The sequence below is a fragment of the Vulpes vulpes genome, chromosome 11 (genome assembly GCF_048418805.1).
Source record: "Vulpes vulpes isolate BD-2025 chromosome 11, VulVul3, whole genome shotgun sequence".
Lineage (NCBI taxonomy): Eukaryota > Metazoa > Chordata > Mammalia > Carnivora > Canidae > Vulpes > Vulpes vulpes.
In genome coordinates, this window is record NC_132790.1 from 26,665,471 (window position 1) to 26,685,527 (window position 20,057).

Consider the following 20,057-nt stretch of genomic DNA (forward strand, 5'->3'; position numbering starts at 1 on the left):
GAGAACCCAGAATCCACATAAGAGGTGCCCAAATGATTCTCATTCAGCTAGTTAGTCCTTTATACTGATGGGAACACCAGACTGGTGACAGAAGCTGGGGTGGTCCTGGCCTCTGGTGGCTCTGCTCCACTTGAATGGGTCCCCTCATCCCTTGGCAGGTGGGGAACACAGCCTTGATTGTGTTTGTGAGCTACTTTGGCAGCCGGGTACACCGGCCCCGACTGATCGGCTATGGGGCTGTCATTGTGGCCCTGGCAGGCCTGCTCATGAGTCTCCCACACTTCATCTCGGAGCCATACCGCTACGACCATACTAGCCCCGGTAAGAGCAGGAAGGGCTGGGCTGGAGATGGACGTGAGGAGCCTGGTACTATGCACCAGGGCCCATTGGTCAGGATGGGCCCAGCTTCCTGGGGCACTTGCTGGTCCTCCCCACTCCCTCGGTCCCATTCTGGGTGGGTCCTTCTGGAAGTCCTGGGAGTGGGGTTGTTCTGGGGCAAAGGAGTGAAACCCTCTGGGCCCCTCTTAGTAAGGGCCTGCTTGTGTGTCACTGTATTTTTGAGGTGGGGTGAACTTACAACACAGCCTACCTTAGGACCTGGCATGCAGTAGATCCTCAGGAAATGTGTGTGGAATAATAATAGTATCACATACCACTCATGGTGCACCAGACACTGTTCTTCCAAGTACTTCATGTGTATTAGTGTATTTAATCCTCACAAGTAGCCAAGACATTAATGTGAAAGAATGAATGAGTGCATAAACAAATTTAAAAAATGAAAGAATTTTAGATAGGAAGCCCAGTGAGATTTTGTTGAGGGTCAACTGGACAGGTAGATGCCTGTCTCTTGGAGAATAACCCAAGCAGCCTGAGCTTCATTCCTTCAATATCCTATCCACCCAATCCAGCTACCCACCCATCTATCCACCCTTCCATCTATCCATCATCCATCATCCATCCATCCATCCATCTAGTGGTCCACCTAACAAACCCTCAGTACAGCCTACTTTGTGTCAGACCCTCTCAAGGAACTCAGTCTTGCTTCCAGAGAGCTCCCAGAAGAGGAGATAGAGGCAAACAAAAAGCCTGCAGTGTGTCACTTGTGTGAAGAAGGAAGCACAGGGACTGGCCTAGCGTGGAAATCTTCCCAGGGGAAGAGGGCTGTCTGAGAGGATGGCCTCCTTTGCCTTCCCATCAGCTCACACTCCTGAGCTCTCACTCTGTGCCAGGCCCAGGGGTGGTAATGTGGAGTATTATGACCAGCCCCAAGAAGCTCCCAGGGAGGCACAGGTCAGAGGCATGGGCAGCTCTGCTTTGGGGTGGAGACAGAGCTAGCAGAGCCCTGAGTGTAAGGAGAAGGTGGGTGTTTCAAGTGCAGGAAGCCACAAGAGCAATGGCCATGAAGTGGGAAAGTAGAGAGTGTACGTGAGCAACTCAGAATGGTCGTCAAGGCCTGAGTGGAGAGCTGTCAAAGCCCTGATTGGAATTCTGGGGGAAAATCCCCACATTTCTGGGTCCAGAATTTTCACTTTGACAGTTTTCACTTTGGCAGAATTTTCACTTTAACAGAGCTTTTCCTGTGCAGGGTCATACACTTCCTCACCCTCCCCATCACACAACATCCCTCTGCCCTGAGCACCCTGTGAAAGCCTGAGCCTGTCTCAGGTGAGCAGGCGAGGCTCGGTAACGTCCAAGCACCCAGCCTGCTCTGGCATCCCAGACTATTTCATTCATTCATTCTTCATCCAATAATGGATTCGTGTCTTTATCGCTAATACTTCTGCACCAGGCCCCCTGCGAGGTACTTCACAGGGGTGCAAAAAGAAGCCAGAGCCCCATAACAATCATGACCTCTAACGTCTAGTAGGTGCTGTGCATGGGCGGCACTCGGCACTCTTCATGTTTACGGCCCTGCAGCCGTAGGTGTTATCAGCATCCTATTTTACAGGTGAGGAAACCACTGTTCACAGAGAGGGGGATCCCCTGGCCCACAGCTAGTGATGCCATGACGTGTCCAGGTAGCTTGGGCCCCGAGGTCCCACTCCGGATCACTGAATTATTCTGTTTCTGACTTCTGGATTTCCGTAGAACTTCTTATTCTAGGAAACTTTTGAAAGATGATGAAACTGAGGCCCAGATGGGCTGAGGGCCTCTGTCAAAGTCTCCCAGTCTTCAACTCACACACCTTGTTTGAAGGTCCAGGTCCTTGACCCTGGTTCATGTGGCTTTTTCTCAGAGTCCTGGCTGCCAGAAAAGGTGGGGCAGGCCACAGAGAGAAGGCCACCCATATTTGGAATAATAATAGCACGAGGGTCTCTTTAAGTTTGCTCACCAAATATTGGTGAGCTCCAGGGAGCAACCGTCTGCTACTAAATTAAGAAATTCTCCTTTACTGAACTCTGCATCTGTGTCCTGAGCTGACACTGAGCCCACCCAAAATGAAGGCCAAGCACACTAGAGCCTTCCACCATCCAGCCCCAGCATCCCTCCCCGGCCTGGCTGTGCCTTCAGTCCTGTTGCTCACATTCTGTGAGTCAGCCATGCTTAACTTCTCAAGCCCCTGGGTTTCACTCTGCTGTGACCTCTCCCTGGAACACCCCTCCCACCTTCTCTCTCTTGAAAAATTTGTTTGTTCTTGGCCCCATTCAAACCCAATCTCCTTTGACAGCCCCACCCCACCCAAAATCCACAGTTGCCATGGCACTTCCCCATATCTCTGCTCAGAGGTGGCATGAGGTAGTTTAAGAGTATGGACTTGAAGCTGAGCTGCCTGGGTTCCGATCCTGGCTCTGCCTTTCCTAGCATCAGTTTCCTCATCTGTGCAATGGGGTAATGAGAGCATCAATCCCCTAGGTTTGTCAGAAGAGAGGGAGTCAAATGGTTTGTGTACATAGCACCTAAAATGGTACCTTGCATCCAGTGCATGCTGTATAAGGGTCTTAGCTATCGTTATAATATTTTTTATCATCTCTTAGTAGACATGCCACAGGATTATGAGGCTTCTCTGTGCCAGCCCACAACCTTGGTCCCAGCCCCAACCCCAGCCCCCTCCAACAGCAGCTGCTCAAGCAACACGGAGGCCCAGCATCTGGCTGTGGTGGGGATCATGTTCGTGGCACAGACCCTGCTTGGTGTGGGCAGTGTGCCCATTCAGCCCTTTGGCATCTCCTACATCGATGACTTTGCCCACAACAGCAACTCGCCTCTCTACCTTGGTAAGAACCAGGCTCGGAGGGAGGTCCAGGCTCGGGAATAGGAGGATGCGAGGACCAGGTAGGGGCTGGGCATGAGTTCCTGACCTCTGCCTTGTCTGATCAGTAAAGCCTGGAGAAGCCCTGGAGCTTCCTGGGCCTGACCAGGGGAGATGGGCTGCTCTTGCCTATTGGAGACTGGGCAGGCACTGATCTGCTGAGGGAAGCCAGGGCCAGAGGGGCCTAATGCAGGCTTCGTGTTGCAGGGATCCTATTTGCAGTAACCATGATGGGCCCAGGCATGGCCTATGGACTGGGCGGCCTCATGCTGCGCCTTTATGTAGACATCGACCGGATGCCAGAAGGTGAGCCTCAAAGAGCACACAGTTATTCCCAGGGGCACACAGATGCTAGCTCACTGAACACTGGCCTCATAGGAGACACTGAGCCAGGGGGCTCATGTTCAAATCCCAGCAATCCCACTGACCTTGGACATGCCTCTTAGCCTCTGAGCCTCAGCTTCTTCATTTTTTAAAAAATATTTTATTTATTTATTTGAGAGAGGCAGAGACATAAGCTCCCTGTGGGAAGCCCACTGTGGGACTTGATCCCAGGACCCGGGATCACACCCTGAGCCGAAGCAGATGCTCAACCACTGAGCCACCCAGGCGTCCTGCAGCTTCCTCATTTTTGAGACACTCTCCCTCCTGTCCCCCTCCCAAAGCTGTGATCAGAATCCAGTAAGAGATGAAGAGAGGCTGTAGAACACCATCAGATGGGTAGTCGTGTTATCACTATTATTACACCTCTTCACCTAGTCCCATCCCTGAGCTCCCCCAGACCCCAGCCCATGCTCAGATACACTGCAGGGCAGACAGGGGCACATACTCTCTCGGGCTGTAGGGAGCTCCCATCTTTAGGGGGAACAAGACCCAGGTGAAACAGAGAAGCCTGCAGGAGAGAACGTCTGGAGCAGGACTTGGTGAGCTTGGGCCTACCTCAACTGGGAAATTTACTGGGTGACCTCGAAGGACCCTTCCAGTCCTGACCATGTCAGAGTCTGGGAACCTGTGCCGAGGGCACCACTTAAGGAACAGCAGTCCCTGATCCAGGCAGTGGTTGGGGTGGTCCAAGGAGTGGGACTGAAGCTTGGTGTGAAGGCAACCAGGAGTGGGAGGGGGAAGGGTCCCCAAGCTCTGGCGCCCTGCAAGGAGTAGGAGAAGATTCCTCTCACCTGGAGACTTTCAGCAAGCCCTAGAAACCTCAGGGGACACACATATGAATGGATGGACACGCAGATTCAGCTTCTTGCTCTCTCGCTTTTGCACAAGGGTGCCTCCTGGGCAGCTCTGAACAAGACACACTAAGCATAGCCCTGTCCCACCCTCCTTCCTTCTAGAAAACTGGTACCATGAGCCAAGTGTGAGTTCTGGTTGTCTTCCTTGGTTTTCCCAGACATGCCCCACCCAGCTTCAGGGAAGGTGGGGTATTTTCTGGCTCTGTTGACATCATCGTGGCAGATGGGGCTCCTCCACTGGCAGATGTGGTATTCCTGTAGATTGATCTTCCTACCCTTTCCCTATGGGGGATTTCATGGGGTGGGCAGATCACAGGCACAGATGGGTGTGTAAGAAGCAGAGGAGTCAGGGAGATGCCTGTGTTCGTACTCACCAGGCTGGCAGGGGGAATAATAGGTGGAGGAGGAATTAGTGCAAAAGCCAACTTCATCCCCAGCTTTACAGATACATTTTCTGGGTGCCAATTGTGTACTCTGGACCCTGGCCAGGAGAGCTCAGGACCAAGTACCTGGGAACCAGCCCTACTCATGGAGTTGGTGTCATTATGCATTGGTGCTGCTATAAAGTTGTTTGTGGGTGCTGTGGCAATTGAGGGAGGAGGTATCTAACTCAGCCTTGAGGTCAAGGGCTTGAGTGGGAGATGTGGGCACTCCAGCCAGGAGACACATCTGGAATAATCTAGTCCCAATTACACCTGGGGAATCTCCTCGGTCACCTTCCCAATCCACCCCATGGTAGTTTTAAGTTGGTTTTGGATATTTTTGACAAGCACCCTGGTGATCTTAATGATGCAGGTCTGAGATGCACAAGAGTAGTCCTCAGCATCAATTTAATAATAATAATAATCACAACAGTAATGGTAAGATGAGGAAGAAGAATGAATATCTATATCGCACATACTATGTGCTTTACATGCATTGGTTTCTATGATTCTCACAACGATCCTGTGATGTAGGTACTCCTATTGTCTGTATTTTACAGGAAGAAACTGAGACAAAAAGAGGTTAAATGATTTGCCCAAGGTCATGTTAGTAATGGAATTCAGACTCAGCAGTCCATTTCCAAAGCCCATAACCTTGACCACTAAACACAATGCCTCACTAGTTGAAAAGCTGAGGTCCAGGAAGGATCAAAGCCTTGTCTAAGGTCACACAGGACGTAACTGGCAAAAGCCACAACTGGGGCCTCGGTCTCCTGACTCCTGGCCCAGGCCACCCCATGTCTCCAAAGGCCAGTCCCAGGGTGGTGGCCAAGAAATGACGGCCCATCCTGACCCTAACACCATGGTCTTCTCTTCCAGGTGGTATCAGGCTGACCTCAAAGGACCCCCGATGGGTGGGTGCCTGGTGGCTGGGCTTCCTCATCTCTGCTGCTGCAGTGGCCCTGGCCGCCATCCCCTACTTCTTCTTCCCCAAGGAGATGCCCAAGGAGAAGCATGAGCTCCGCTTTCGGCGAAGGGTCTTGGCAGCCTCAGCCTCAACGGTCAGCAAGGTAAGCCCCCTCCAAGTCCTCACCCTGGTCCCAGCTCCAGCCCTCACCCACTTGTCCTCCTTTGTGACTTTAAACATCATCCTTCCTGGGCACTACAATTCATGGCTTACAAAGTCATTCTGTCCAAGCTCCACAGCATCCCCCAACAGCCCCACACATGAATACGGCCTGCCCCTTCCACAGCTGACATCAGGGGCCAGAGGAGGAAGTGACCTAGCCAAGATCACAGGCCAGCAAGGACAGCACTGGGATGAGAATCCCAGCCGGGCTGAGCCCTGCCCTCTGTCTAGCCATCACACTGTCCGCCTCTCTGCTCGTCACTTCACGGTTTTTGTGAGTTCTAAACATGTCATGCTGGAGCAATATTGAGAAGTAGGAGGAGGTGAGAATGTAGGATGGGGGGGAGATTGGTCTGACAAGACTTCTCTGAAGGGGCAGGATTTGAGCTGGACTTTGAAGGATGGTAGAAGCCTGGGGAGGGGGCATTCTAGGTGCGGACACAGCATGGACAGAGGAGTCAGCTGTAGAGATGAATCCAACCTTTTCAGAAGCAGTTAGGGGACAAATGCATATTGAGTGCAAGCTCTGGGCCAGGTACCAGGCCGACACTGGAGCTCAGCACATGGCCTCTACCCTTAAGACAGGTGCGGCCTAGTGGGGACCAAGATTCATTGATAAGGAGCAAACGGTGCAGTGTTCGAGGGTATCTTGCTGAAACCTTCCCACTCGGCTGAGGGCCAGGTGGCCTTTCCTCAGAGGAGATCCACTGGGCAGGAGAGATGATTTGGGGGTTTTCCAGAGGCTCACCAGAACACGCAGCCTTAAAAACAATCAATTGGCTCCAAAGTACAAAAAAAAAATGATAAAACAGAAAGGTTGGATAAAAGTTCAATGTGTCATTAATGTTGACCGTGTCAGGTTTTCTTGAGCACTTACACACATTTCATTACATTCTGAAACTTTGCACGTTCAATATTCTCTTTTCCCACGTACTCATCTACAACATTTCTGTGACCAAGCGTGTGGAGTGATCTTCTTATTTCACAGGGAAATAATGGTTGAGAAATCACCATCATAAATTATTTGCTGCTAAGTAATTCTAATTTCAAAGGGACAATTTGTAAAAAGCCTGTCGAATATTTTGCAGCAAGAATAATTCTATTTAATGAGGCATGTTGGTGCATTTGAATATGCTTGCTGTGATGTGAGACAGGACTTCCGACTTAGAGCAAGAAAGTTTGGGCCTGGGAGAGAGGGCTAAAAATGTCTTTGTCTAGAAAAGCTAGAATTTGAGCCCCAGTCTGTCCAACCCCAAACCTGGCTGCTCTATGAACCTCACTACCCATCCCCCACCTCTGCTGGAGCATAAGTTTTATATGGGGGAGACTAATGAAAATTGATGTTAGAATAGCCAATAAGGGCCAGAATAGGAAAGGTCTTGCCTGCCAGCTTCAAGAGCAGCTGGTAGCCCTGGAAGGAGGAGAAACGGGAGTCCCATGGCACTATCACCAGGTTCTAAGCAGAAAAAGGGACCGAGGGGGTATGTGGGGAGCAGTGGAGGCAGGGAGGCCGATGCAGGAGCTCTGGCTGTGGTCTAGGTGGGAAGCAGTGTGCTGGCAGTGAGCAGGGGCAAAGGGATGAGTCCAGGAGCCACCCAGGAGGGAGACAGCTCAGGCCCAGGTGCTGCTCTGCTATGGGACATCCCTGGACAGCGCAGGGCTGGGCTGGTGCCTGGTTCTGAGGCAAAGGGAGGCAGGCCCTGCAGAGGGACCATTTTCAGGGGAAGAAGACAGCTTGAAACCACAGATGGCCCTTACTGGTTCTGCTTAGCTCAGGCCAGAATTTGAATGAAGTAAGAATTCCTAGAACTTGAGGGAAGAGTTCTTAGAAGTAGGGGTGGTGATAGAGGAAGCAAGGAGTTTCTGGTTATGGGCAATCTCCAGGTTGGGCCTTAGATCTGAAGAGAGAACATCCAGTTGATGGGGTGAAGTAGCAAGGCTGAGGCATGTCCGGGCTGGGTCATGCGCCAGTTGTGTGACCTTGAGCGAGACACTTCCCCACTTGGTTCTGTCTCGGAACATGCCAAGGGTCGATTCCTGGAGCAATATTCTGTGTGCCTTGAAGTCTAAGAAAGCACAGTTTCTGGAGGTGACGCTGCTGTGGTGCAGGCTCCGGGTTTGAAGAGCTGCTGCTCTGTGATGCTTGGAAACCCTGGCTCCCCGGCTGTGAACCTGTCTGGCTGTCTGGATTCATTCTGTCAGCACATTGGGGATGGGGAGTGAGGAAGGAAGGGGGTGAGAGGTTCTTAAAAAAGAATCGAAGGCTGAGAACATGATGATCTGCTTCCAGCAGCTCTCAGGCAATAAATATTGATGTGGGAGGACTTGTTCTCCCGCCTCCCCAAGGCAGCCTTGGCCAGCTCTGCTTGCAGTTACTCGGGCTGGCCCAGCCCACTCAGGCCACAGGCCACGGAAGGGGAGGTAGATGGACCAGGAGGAAGGGCCCAGTTAGGCAGAACTGGCAGCCAGAAAGCCCGGGCCCACGGACATGGGAGGTGTAGCTTCTGTAAAGAATGGGAAGAGGCGGGGGTGGGGGGTGGAGAGTGAAGGGGAGAATGTTTCTGAAATCCCTTTGAGTAGCTTCTCCCAGGCTCAGGGGTCTCCTAAATACCCTCCTATAGGGAAATGCAGTTTTTAATGGTGGTGTGTAATATAAGGGTTTTATGACCCAGCGAAGCTCTCTGCCTCAGTCTCCTGATCTGTACGATGGGCAGAGGTTTGGAGCAGGGTCTACCCGCTCTGACAGGTTCAATGATGTCTTCTCCAAATGGAGCAGTACATAAAGCCCTTTCACTGTGGGAGAAAAGGGTGCAGCCCACAGCCTCGGTCCCAAGAAGCTCTCAGGCAGCGAAGGAGGCCAGAAGCCGAGAGAGGGATGACTGATGGACAGCTCAGGTTTCTCCCACCACCCGTGCTTGGAGTTCTCTGCCCGGGGGGAAGGGAGCGTGAATGGTCTCCACAGGGAAGATTATGAGATGGTAGATGGGGGAGGCCACACAGGACAGGGAGGGCCAGGAGCCCTGCTTTCCTGCCTTTGATTCCACCCATGTAAATGTGACCTCATGGTGGCTACCCGACAGCCTTCTAAGAGGGAACCAGGGCAGGCCTTGGCTCTCTGGAAGCCTCAGTCTCCCTCTCTATGATCAGCCAGTCTTTAAGGTCCTGTCAGGCCCCAGGACTCCTGGCACATGGGTCTGTCAAGCCTGTGGAGTAGAGATGGCCTCTTCGGGGCTCCCCAGCTGGTCATCCAGCCCTGTCTGGCCTTGTGGTTGCAGGATGCCATTCAGTCAGCGGCCCTCCTGTGTCCTCCATACCCGCAGGTCCCTCTGAGTGGCGGTCCTTGGGGCTGGGCCAGGGACTAAGAAAGGCCTCATCCATCGACAGCCCCCATCCCCACCCAGCCTCTGAGCACTCCTGGCCTCTGTCACCTTCTCTTGGTTCCTATTACCCAGGAGTCTCCATGTCTGTTATTCTAGGCCATCTCCCAGAGTCTGGGATCCTAACATACAGTTTTAAAGTTCTGTGTTTCTGGTCAAGATTCTCAAGTGCCTGTGTTCTACTATTCTATGATTCTGTGCCTCCAATGGTCTGTCTTTGGGGTTTGCCTCCCCAAACATGAACCTGATGTGCTTCTGTGGAAGAATGGTCAAGGACAGGGACAGGAATGGGCAGTGGCAGCAACGCTGAGAACTCAGGCCTTAGGGCCAGCTGAGAGGCTTCTGTTCCCATGGGATTCTGTGCTCCTTCTGCAGCCCCTGAGAGCCCAATGTGACTTGGGTCTCCCTTGTGCCTGGGTACCTCTCCCTTGCAGGCACTGCCTCCAGATCCCGCCCAACCAGCCAGGGAGCCCTGTCATGTGTCCTTCCGTATCCCTGGCAACCCAGGCCTTGTGACTCCACTCCTTGTCGTCCACCTATGAAGTAGGTTCAGTTATTCCCATTTTACACCTGAGAAGGTGGAGTTACAGAGAGATCAGATAACCTGACTGCTGGGCTAGTGAATGGTGGAGCTGAGATTCAGACCCGGGAAGAGCATCACGGGACCTCACTCAAGACCAAGAGGCAGGAAAATAGAAACAGCAGCAAAAGGGTATCAGAGAGGGAGGAACATAGGAGCATGGACCACACAGATGAACTCAGTTGATATAACCGCTTATTTGGTTCTGAGCTTGCTGGTAGCCAAAGGGAGAAGAGCAGCACGGCCAGTTGCACAGACTCAATGTGAGAAACCCTGAGCATGTCGCAATCCTCAGTGAAGCTCCGATCACTCCGTTCCAGGCACACTGCTAGCAACAGTCTCCCTCCCTCCCACAGCGGGTGGGAAGTCTAGCAGATAACCCCATTCCCGGGGCTGCTTGCTGTGGCCACGTATGAGGGAAGCTGAGGGCTGGCAGAGAGCACCCTATTACCCGCCAGGGTCAGCGTGGCTCTGTGGGGCTGGGGTCACAGCCCCGCACACAGCTTTCTAGGGACACAGCTTCCCCTGAGGGCAGCTCCTGGGGCCCCGGAGGCAGACCGAGGGCCCTTGCATGCACCAGACCACACACAGCATCCTGCATCCCACAGGCCTGCAGCAGTCAGCACATGGCCCCGAGAGGGGAAGTTCTAACCAGCCCCCTCAGCACAGGCCTGCTGACCTGGGCAAACCGCAGCCAGATGCGTCTGACTCCAAGCCCTGCTCGGAGCAGAGCCACAATGCTTCTGGTTCCTGGAGCCGGCTCTTGGTCAGGAGTCCTCAAAACAGATCTGGGGAGAGAGGCACAAACCTATAAAGAGCACAGGGCAGGAGCGCCCAGTGCCCACCTGAAAAAGCTCGAGTCCCTTTGCACAGCCCTCCAAACTGCCCAGCTGCCCCTGCTCCCACCCCAGCCCCTGCTCCCACGGTGGCTTCCCCGTCATCTCCCGCACACAGGCCTTTCCCCCGACCGTGCTTCCGCTCTAGCATGCCTCACCCTTCCTGTCCACCCAAATCCCAAACCTCACTTCTCCTAGAGGCCTTCCCTGAGCACCCCACAGCTCTGGAAGATCCACCCCACCCCTGCTATCTCCAAACCCCGTGCTCTTTTTCCCAGCATGAGATAGGGGTGAGACGGTGGTACTGGAGGACCTACATTCGAGAACCTCCTCTGCTTATTGCTCCTGGGGCCTCTTCTAGGGCCTCAGTTTCCTCTTCTGTGAAAGAGGTGCCATAATGACCTCTTCACCAGGCTGCTGTAGGAATCAGCTGACACGGTGGATGTGAAGGTACTGGGTAGACCACAGGGGACTGGACGTGCAGACCCTGTGGTTGTCTTCACTGTTTACATGAGAACAAGGAACTCAACAAGATCTTGCCTGTCCAAAGGCGGAGCCTGATTGTCGGTCCCTGATAAGAACGCTGGAAGGGGGACGCCTGTGTGGCTCAGTGCTCAGTGGTTGAGCATCTGCCTTTGGCTCAGGTTGTGGTCCTGGGGTCCTAGGATCGAGTCCTGCATCAGGATTCCCACAGGGAGCCTGCTTCTCTCTCTGCCTATGTCTCTGCCTCTCTCTCTCTCTGTGTCTCTCATGAATAAATAAAATCTTAAAAAAAAAAAAAAAAGCCACACACTGGGAGATTCTTAGTTTACCTCGGTACCTCCTGCCTCCATTCCTGGGGCCGTACCCCAGCTCTAGCACCCCTCCCTTGGGTCCCAGGGCCCTTCCCCCACCACTCTCCGTGCCTTGGCTAGGACAGAGAAAGGTACGAGCAGATTCTGATTCTCTTGAAGGCAACATGTCCCAAAGAAATATTACGTGAGCCACATATGTAATTCTAAATATTAACTGGTAGCACATTTCAAAAGTAAAAGACATTAATTTTAATAATATGTTTAAATTAACCCACCATATCTAAAATACTCTCATTTTAGCCTATCATTTTAAAAATTAATAATGAGGTATTTTCCTTTTTTTAAAGATTTTATTTATCTTTTATCAAGCCGGTGCTTGATACTCAATGGCACGATCTCAGTGTGGACTGGCTATATTTCCAGTGCTCAGCCACCACATGTGCCTGGTGGCTGCTGCATCAGACAGCACAAATCTAAGGAGTAAATGAATAACAGAGCCACAGCGCCTCACCCAGTGACTTAGACTGTGGGCTTTCAGGCCCCTTCAGAGTACTCCACAAAGGTGCCTCCACGTCTGCCTGTTTTGCACCACGGGCCTCCGACTCACAGGGCGTCGTGGGTAAAGGTCTTCACTCAGGCAGGCTTGAGCTCAGATCACAGTTCTGGGCAATGTTGAGCGAGCTACCCAACCTCACAGCTACTTTGCTCCTGTGTGGAGTGCACGTCTCCTTCCTTTGCAGGTCCCTGTGAGGAGGAGAAATGTGCATCCGGAGCCACAGGGCACATACCGGTGGCCTGGCATACCTGGAATCTCCATTCTGCTAGGCCCCTGGGGTACTCGGTGCAGACCCTCTGCTCCATTCTGAACCAGAAGCAGTGTAGGAGCTTGCTTGCATTGCAATAGCCTCTCTTGTTGATCTCATTTTTCTTCAAGAGCCTGACATTGGCCACACCCATTGCCTATCGCAGCCATCTCTTGCATTCCTTCCGTTCATAGATATTTATCAGATACCCACTATTCCACCCCAGGCCCCTACGCTAGGCACCAGAGTTTCGAGAATAAGATAAACACGATCCCTGCTCTTGCAAAGCTCTGAGCCCAGTGGGTGAGAGACACTGAGCAAGGTTTGACTCAGACCTAAGTGGGTATGTAAGATAGTGATTTTTTCTGAAAATCAACTTTTCTACTCTGAATGCCCATCCTGCTGGTTTAGCATGACAATCAACCTCAGCCTTTCTCAGGGATCCCCCACCAAGGTGAAGCAAAGGTCCTTCTAGGGTGTTCAGGCACCAGAGAGGTCTCACCCCCACCCAGCAGGCATCAGGATCAATCCATCCACACCCATTCGGGACCAAGAACAAATGGAACACACTGACCCTACTGCTTCTGATGAGGTGATAGCCCCGTACCCTCTTCTCTCCCAAAGTATTTCCCCAGCCCAGGGGCATCTTGGGGCAGAACTGTCTGGCCATCTAGCTGACTGCCTTGGTTGTGTGTCTTTCCAGGGTGAAGATTCTCCCTCTGAGAAGAGCCTGGGGGCATCCCAAGAGAAGCACGATGGCCTCGCCCAGATTGCACCAGACCTCACAGTGATCCAATTCATCAAAGGTAAGTGAGCTCAGGCCAGGATATAGAGAAGTGGGAGCAGAGGTGTACTGGAGGCTGTACAGGGTCGAGCCCCTTCATCCCCTTCTTGATTTATCTTTCACACCTATGGACCCCTCAGGAGCACCATATACTCCTATAAGTCTTTGCTTATATGATCCCCTCTGCCTGGAACATGAGTTTTTATTGCTATCTAGCAAAATCTTTCTTGTCCCTGTAGGTCAAGCTCAAGTGCTATTCCTCTGCTTCCCCTAACAAGCCTGGCTCTCCCTCCTCTCAGCTCTCTAAACTCTCAGGGCCAATAATCTTTGCTCTGCTTCTCTCAAGGACTATTAGGGGAATCAAATGGAGTGATGAATGGAAAGCCTTTTGTACACTATTAAAAAAAATTTACTTATATAAAGTACAATTATTTTTTTTTTCAATTATCACACCTGCCCTATTGCTATTATTCTGACAATGTCCCCGGACAGTAAGTTGTGCTGCCTGTGGTTTAGGAGGGTAATGAACATGGGGTTTGCTTCAGCACCCACCCCTACCCCCACTGAGGACTTTTGAAACAGGAAGTTAGGCTCAATTCTTGGAAGTGTGATGTTGGGATACCAGTAATCCAGCCCCCAGTTCTTTAGCCTCCCCAGGGTAAGGGGGGGGTGGGGCTGGACTACATGGGGCTGGGCTTAGGGGCAGGAAGGGCTTAGATTCCCTAACCTCAGATCACCCCCAGCTGCTGGAAGGCCCCAGCAGGCTGCTTCATGGGAGAGTTTATTAATCACTGCTTTGGCTTCTGCCCAGAGGGAAGCTGGGGCCAATCACTGAAATTGGATCCTGCAGTGGGTGTCCTGGGCAGATTGTCTCTGGTTGTTTCAGCTTCTCCGTGAGCCTAGAGGAGACTGAGGCAGGGCTAGCCATCGGTCTTTTAGTTGGTCAGCAAGCCTGGCTTCAGGGCTTTCTGCTGAGTTCCAGAGGGATCAGCATGACCTGAGGCTTGGCCTTGACCACATGCGACCACAGGGGGAATCCAAAGGGAGGAGGAACAATGGCCCTGCAGCTGGAAGAGGCCTAAATTCTTGGGAGAAGACAGTCCCTGAGTTAGAGAAGGCCCCTGTCTGATAGAGGAGACAACATCCTTGAGTTAAGGGAGGCCCCTGACACATGGAAGAAACATTATTCCCAAAGTGAGGGAGAACCTAGGTCCCTGAGCTGTGGGAGGCTCTGGTCTGATAGAGAAGACATAGTCTCTGAATGGAGACAAGTCCTAGCCTGCCTGATGGAGGAGACACTGCTAAGCTAAGGGAAACAGCTATCTAATGGAGGTGCCCCTGGAGTTCCCCTTCAGGTATTCCTATCTAAGTGAAAGGCATAGCCCCACCCTCCAAGAATTTTCCAGCTGTTCTAGGGACAGGCTGCAGATGCTGAAGAGCCAGAGGATGGGTATGAAGTGCACCTGAGATGATTAACACAGGAGAAGAGGAGAGAAACAAGTAATGAGCTAGAGCCCTCCCACAGCCAGAGGTGCAGGAAGTGGGTGGGGTGGGGTATCCTAGGCCGAATGGCCTTTACACTAGGACTCAGGAAACCCCTGGCAACTGCTGGCCTTGCCCCAGCCTCTCCAGATGAATTTGGATAGGTCCCTGCCCCGCTACGAGCCCCCCTGTACCATGAGGGCACCAATACAGCTTGGGCAAGTCCTGGCCAGGGCAGCTCAAGGATGGAGGGAGGCTGGCACAGGTACCTGCGGTGAAGGCCACCTGTCACACCTTCTCACTCCACCGGCTGGCTGAATGTGCTGTGTGTAGGCCAAGGGACTCAGGACAGGAGGCAGGCCTGGGACATAGAGGAAGGGGAATTCCATGGCCCCAGCTCTTACCCATCCATCCTAGACTGTTTGTCTTTATTTTTTGGCCTCTAAGGAAACAGTTCCTGGTCTGGCCCAGGGGGCTAGGGAACTAGCTGACTGGGCTCTGGTCATGGTCTGAGGACAGACAGAGATTTCCAACAACAGAGAAATCCTGCTACAGCAGGAACAGAAGGGACCTCCCACTTGGTGCAGAGGAGCCCCAGGACCAACTGTCCGCACAAGTCCCGACTGCCAAGAGGTTTGCTCCTCCAATGTGTCTTCTTAGAAGGGCAGAGAGAAGAAATGAGTAGGAAATATCAGAAAGGGAGACAGAACATGGAAGACTCCTAACTCTGGGAAACGAACTAGGGGGTGGTGGAAGGGGAGGTGGGTGCGGGGCAGGGGTGAATGGGTGACGGGCACTGCGGGGGGCACTTGACGGGATGAGCACTGGGTGTTATTCTGTATGTTGGCAAATTGAACACCAATTAAAAATAAATTTATTATTAAAAAAAAAAAAGCAGGGCCTTTCCTCCTCCCTCCCCCACACCTCACGTTAACTTCCATCTCACCTCCTGCAGGCAGAAACATGTCTTTCTCTTTTGCTGTTGGGGAGAGAGAATTGCATGTGTCAGAAGAGAAAGCATTCTTGGTCATCACACTGGCCACCCAGGGCGCAGATGAACGCTTTGGAAGCTCTTTCGAAACTTACCCCATATTACGTGCCTTTCAGGGTAGCAGATTTGCCCGCACGCAAGGCACCGGTTTAGGAGCTAACGGGAGTGGGGAGGCTGTCAAAGCCAGACCCATCGCTTCCAGGCCTCTCTCTGTGCTGCTGTCCCTGCTGTGTCCCTAACCCTACAGGAATTCCTTTTCCAAAAGATCCATTCTTCGGGCCCTACTGAAGAGAAGCCACCCAGCACCTGTTCAGTTTTCACCTTCTCTAGAGATCGTACTTCTGCCCCAACATTTTGATACTTGATCATGTATTGGCCTGCATGTCCATTCATTCATTCCCTCATTTATTCCATAAATATTTACTGAGTGCCCTGCTATCCCCCAGGCTCTGCAGATTTAGCAATGAACAGAGCAAACAAAAAGTCCTGCTCTAAATGAAGCTGATATGTGGTGGGGTGACAGTAAAATAGCTAAGTAAGCAAAACATGTGGGTAAAGCACCGTGTAGAGGAGAAATCAGGGATGGAAGATCAGAGGAGGGGCTGCTGTCCCATGCTGGGGACAACGGAGGGAAGACAAAAGCCTGGGTTGCCTTGGAAAGAGCTAGAGCAGGACAGGATGAAAAGGACGTGGGCGGTGGGCGGGGGGGGGATAAGATGAGTAAGTAGAACAGAAGACATGGAACGAGGTGGGATGAGATGAATGGAATAGAATCTGATAGGAGGTATGGAAAAGAAATATATGGAATCAAATTTTGGATAGAATCAAAGGGAAAGAGGCACAATCGAATAGCGTGCAATCTCACTCAATGGAATAGAATGAAACTGAGCTTCAAGAGCAGAGGAGAATTAAATGGGAACGAGTCAAACGCAATGGGATAGAATTGGGTGCAGTAGAATTAAATGAGACAGGATGGAAGGAGTGGACCAGTTTGAACAGGGTGAGACAGGACAGAAATGAAAACATGCCTGGCCTGCCCACTTGACCTCCTCCCTGCTCACCCCAACAGTGTTCCCCAGGGTGCTGCTACGGACCCTGCGCCACCCCATCTTCCTGCTGGTGGTCCTGTCCCAGGTGTGCACGTCGTCCATGGTGGCAGGCATGGCCACCTTCCTGCCCAAGTTCCTGGAGCGCCAGTTTTCTGTCACAGCGTCCTACGCCAACCTGCTCATAGGCTCCCTCACCATCCCTTCGGCCATCATGGGCATCGTGCTGGGGGGCGTCCTGGTCAAGCGCCTCCACCTGGGCCCCATGCGGTGTGGCATCCTTTGCCTGCTGGGGGCGCTGTCCTGCCTACTTCTCACCCTGCCCCTCTTCTTCATGGGCTGCCCTACCCACCAGATCGCAGGCATCACCCCGCAGCCTGGGTGAGTGTGTGCTCAAAGCATGTAAGAAGCAGGTGGGGAAGGTGTCGGGGAGGGGGTAGGTAGCAGACAGGGCCAGGGGAGTGGGGTACCCACCCACCTCAAATCTCACCTTCCACCAGCACCTTCACCTCCCCTCCCCTCCTGGCTGCAGAGCCATGGGACTGCTCCCTCCAAGCCGGGTCAGGCATCACTAAGAGAGGCGAGGAGGGAATTTCACAGACAGGACAGCTCAGGCCCGGGGAGAGGTGGAAGCCAAGGCATGGCAAAGCCACTGGTGTGGACGGCATCTCCCGAGGGGCCCCACCCCGTGGGCCAAGCGGAGGTAAGGCACGTCGAGAGCAGGACCCCGCTCAGCGTAAGGGAGGCTCCACTCCTGGGCAGGGGAGAGGCCTGCCTGGGAGCCTGCGGGCCTCCATTCCTGGAGGGTGGGGATGTGGAGAGAAGGGGTGAGCAGGGGCTGGAAGGCATCTGTCATGGACACGGCAGAAAGGACTGAAGCCTTAGGGAGGGGTTGGCCTAGAGGCTTTAAAGACTTGGGGTTCTGAGAGCTCGGCAGCTAAAATTCTGTTGTCCCATGACCCTAAAACTCCTCTTTTCCTCCATCGGAAGCAGCACCGGGAGGAAAGCCTCGAAGCCTATCTCCCTTCTCCATCTCTCTGTCCTCCCACCCTTCCTCAGACATACACCCTCTCCCACTGGGGACCGTCTTCCAGACAGTGTTGGAACTCACATCGCTGCCTCTTCTCCAGAATGATTTCACTTTTCCTGGGAGCTGTTCCAGGCTTAGGCTGGCCCAAGACCCAGCTAGAATTCCCCAACTGCCTCTGCTCCCACCTTTCCTGGGCATCTCCTCCCTCCACCACAGGCTGGCTCTCCCCACCTGATGGAGGCACGGCCCTTCTCTCTGGCCCAGGCCCCACAGCACACCCTCTCCCTCATCATCCTTTCCCTTCCCCTCCTTCCTTGTCCCTTCTTCTCCCAGACGGTAAGGCAATTCTGCTGCCTCCTGGCTGCAGAGCCCGTGTTCTAGGCACAGCAGGTAGAGCTTTAGCCAGGCCCTCTGAAGTCCCTGGTGTGAGGAGTGAGCCACGGCCTTTAATATTTTTGTTGTTAATATTTTTAAAGATTTATTTATTTATTTTAAAGCAGGGGTGGGGGGTTGGGGGGGAGAGAAAACATGTGCATGGCAGTGAGGGGCAGAGGGACATAGAGAATCTCTAGCCAACTCCCTGCTGAGCACAGAGCCTGGCATGGGGCTCAATCCCAGGACCCCGAGATCATGACCTGAGCTGAAATCAAGAGTTTGATTTCAAGAGTTTGGCTACTTCACTGACTGAGCCACCTGGGTGCCCCGAGCCAGGGCCTTTAAATGACTTTTTTTTTTTTTTTCATAAAGTAAATGGAAAAAAAGTCAGCCTAGCACACATGCCTATTTCCCTTTCCTTCTGCCTCTCACCTTGACCCTGACATCTCATCTCATTGTGTTCTCATCTTTGTTCTTGCTATTTACTCCCTGAGATTTGGGTTCTAATTCATTGAAGAAGCTTTTTAGGACCAACTGAGCAAATTCAGGAGACTTTTTTCATATTCCAGCCCAACTAGTGATACTGACAGCTGCCAAGAACTGAGGGTCTCCCATGTACTCAGCATCCTGCCCAGCTCTTCCCATAGTCTGTGTCATTGAACCTTCACAACATCTCTGAGATGGGTCCTACCATTATCCCCATTTCACAGATGAGGACGGTGAGGCTCCAAGAGGTGAAGTCGCCCAGCCAGGGCTATCCCGCTGGGAGGGACAGAGCCTGAAGGCAGGGGTCTCCCCACAGGAGCAGGAGCAAGGGGCTGAGGAAGAGCCCCCAGCTCTCATCCAGTCACCTTCCTGCTGCCTGCAGGGGCAACCTGAGGAGTGTCTGCCCCTGGGCAGAAACCCCTGGTGCAGCCTCAGCTCAGGCAGTGCCTGCCCGTTCCCCCTCCTGCCTGCCAGAGAAGCAGGAAGAGATGACCCCCCCACACTGTGAGAAGGAGACCCCTACCTGAGGGAAGGAGTGAAACTCCCCACTGCCCCATGCCCCCTCCTCACTCTGGTTACCGCTGGCTGACTCAGCAGTTATCCTACCCACATCCCCAGCCCCCTGTGGAGCTGAGCCTCTTCTCCAGGGAACTGAGATCTCACTAAGCTGGCCAGGCCTGCCCCTCTGCCTGCGCCTCTGCCCATACCCACCCTACGCCCACAAGACCCTCAGCCACCCACTCCAGCCTCCTCCTCCTCTGCAGCCTGACCGTAGGCTCTCTGGCAGGTTTTCTTCCTCCTAGCCATGAAGTCAGGTCATACTCTGAGCCCCAGGGGCCACCTGCAAATGGCACCCCCCCAGGGTGACCTACACTCTTGGACTCAGCCTCTCTCCTGATCTCCTGCCCCTATCTACCCCAACCTGCCCCAGCTGACTAGAATGGGGGTATTCCTGGGACTTGGGGGCAGGCCCTCCAAAGGGAGTTACTGGGACTAAGTCATGCGGTGGCCACTGGGAACAGTGTTGTGACAGTGAGCTGAGAGGTCATGAGGCTGCATGATGGTGATGCGAGGGGATCCCCAGCTGAGCTGACAGGCAGGGATGCTGAGGTCCAGAGAGAGGCAGGGATGGGTCAGTGATCCCACAGCTAGTCAGGTATCCTGACTGGTCCAACATACACAACTCGAATTTTCTAAGAAAATGAAGCAAATCCAGCCCATCAAGAAAAAGGCACTTTTCATCTAAGACTAAATCCCAGGATGAGTTTATCTTGTGTTTCCTAAAGAGAGGCCATTAAGGGATGGAGATATTTGCCAAAGTTCAAAGGCTCATAGGATCCCAGGGCTGGAAGGGGTCTTGGAGGCCTCCATCAGACTCTACTTCCACTCCGCCCATCGGGAGGCTTCCTGTGGTTTTTAGCCCATCTCCCTGCT

General features: G+C 52.9%; 1 protein-coding gene across 14 annotated transcripts in view; it reads left to right on the forward strand.

Moving 5' to 3' along the window:
• Window positions 1–20,057, forward strand: part of SLCO2B1 (solute carrier organic anion transporter family member 2B1) — a 45,357-nt gene that overhangs the window by 15,361 nt on the left and 9,939 nt on the right. For 4 of the 14 annotated variants that reach the window (XM_072725930.1, XM_072725934.1, XM_026010467.2 and 1 more), the window contains exons 4-9: window positions 159–321; window positions 2,979–3,215; window positions 3,458–3,556; window positions 5,790–5,980; window positions 13,133–13,235; window positions 16,756–17,113. In XM_072725930.1, the coding sequence (XP_072582031.1) occupies window positions 159–321; window positions 2,979–3,215; window positions 3,458–3,556; window positions 5,790–5,980; window positions 13,133–13,235; window positions 16,756–17,113 (1,151 nt within the window). Of the gene's footprint in view, window positions 1–158; window positions 322–2,975; window positions 3,216–3,457; window positions 3,557–5,789; window positions 5,981–13,132; window positions 13,236–16,755; window positions 17,114–20,057 lie in introns of all 14 variants that reach the window. The other 10 variants (XM_026010468.2, XM_072725931.1, XM_026010465.2 and 7 more) reach the window with 3 other exon arrangements.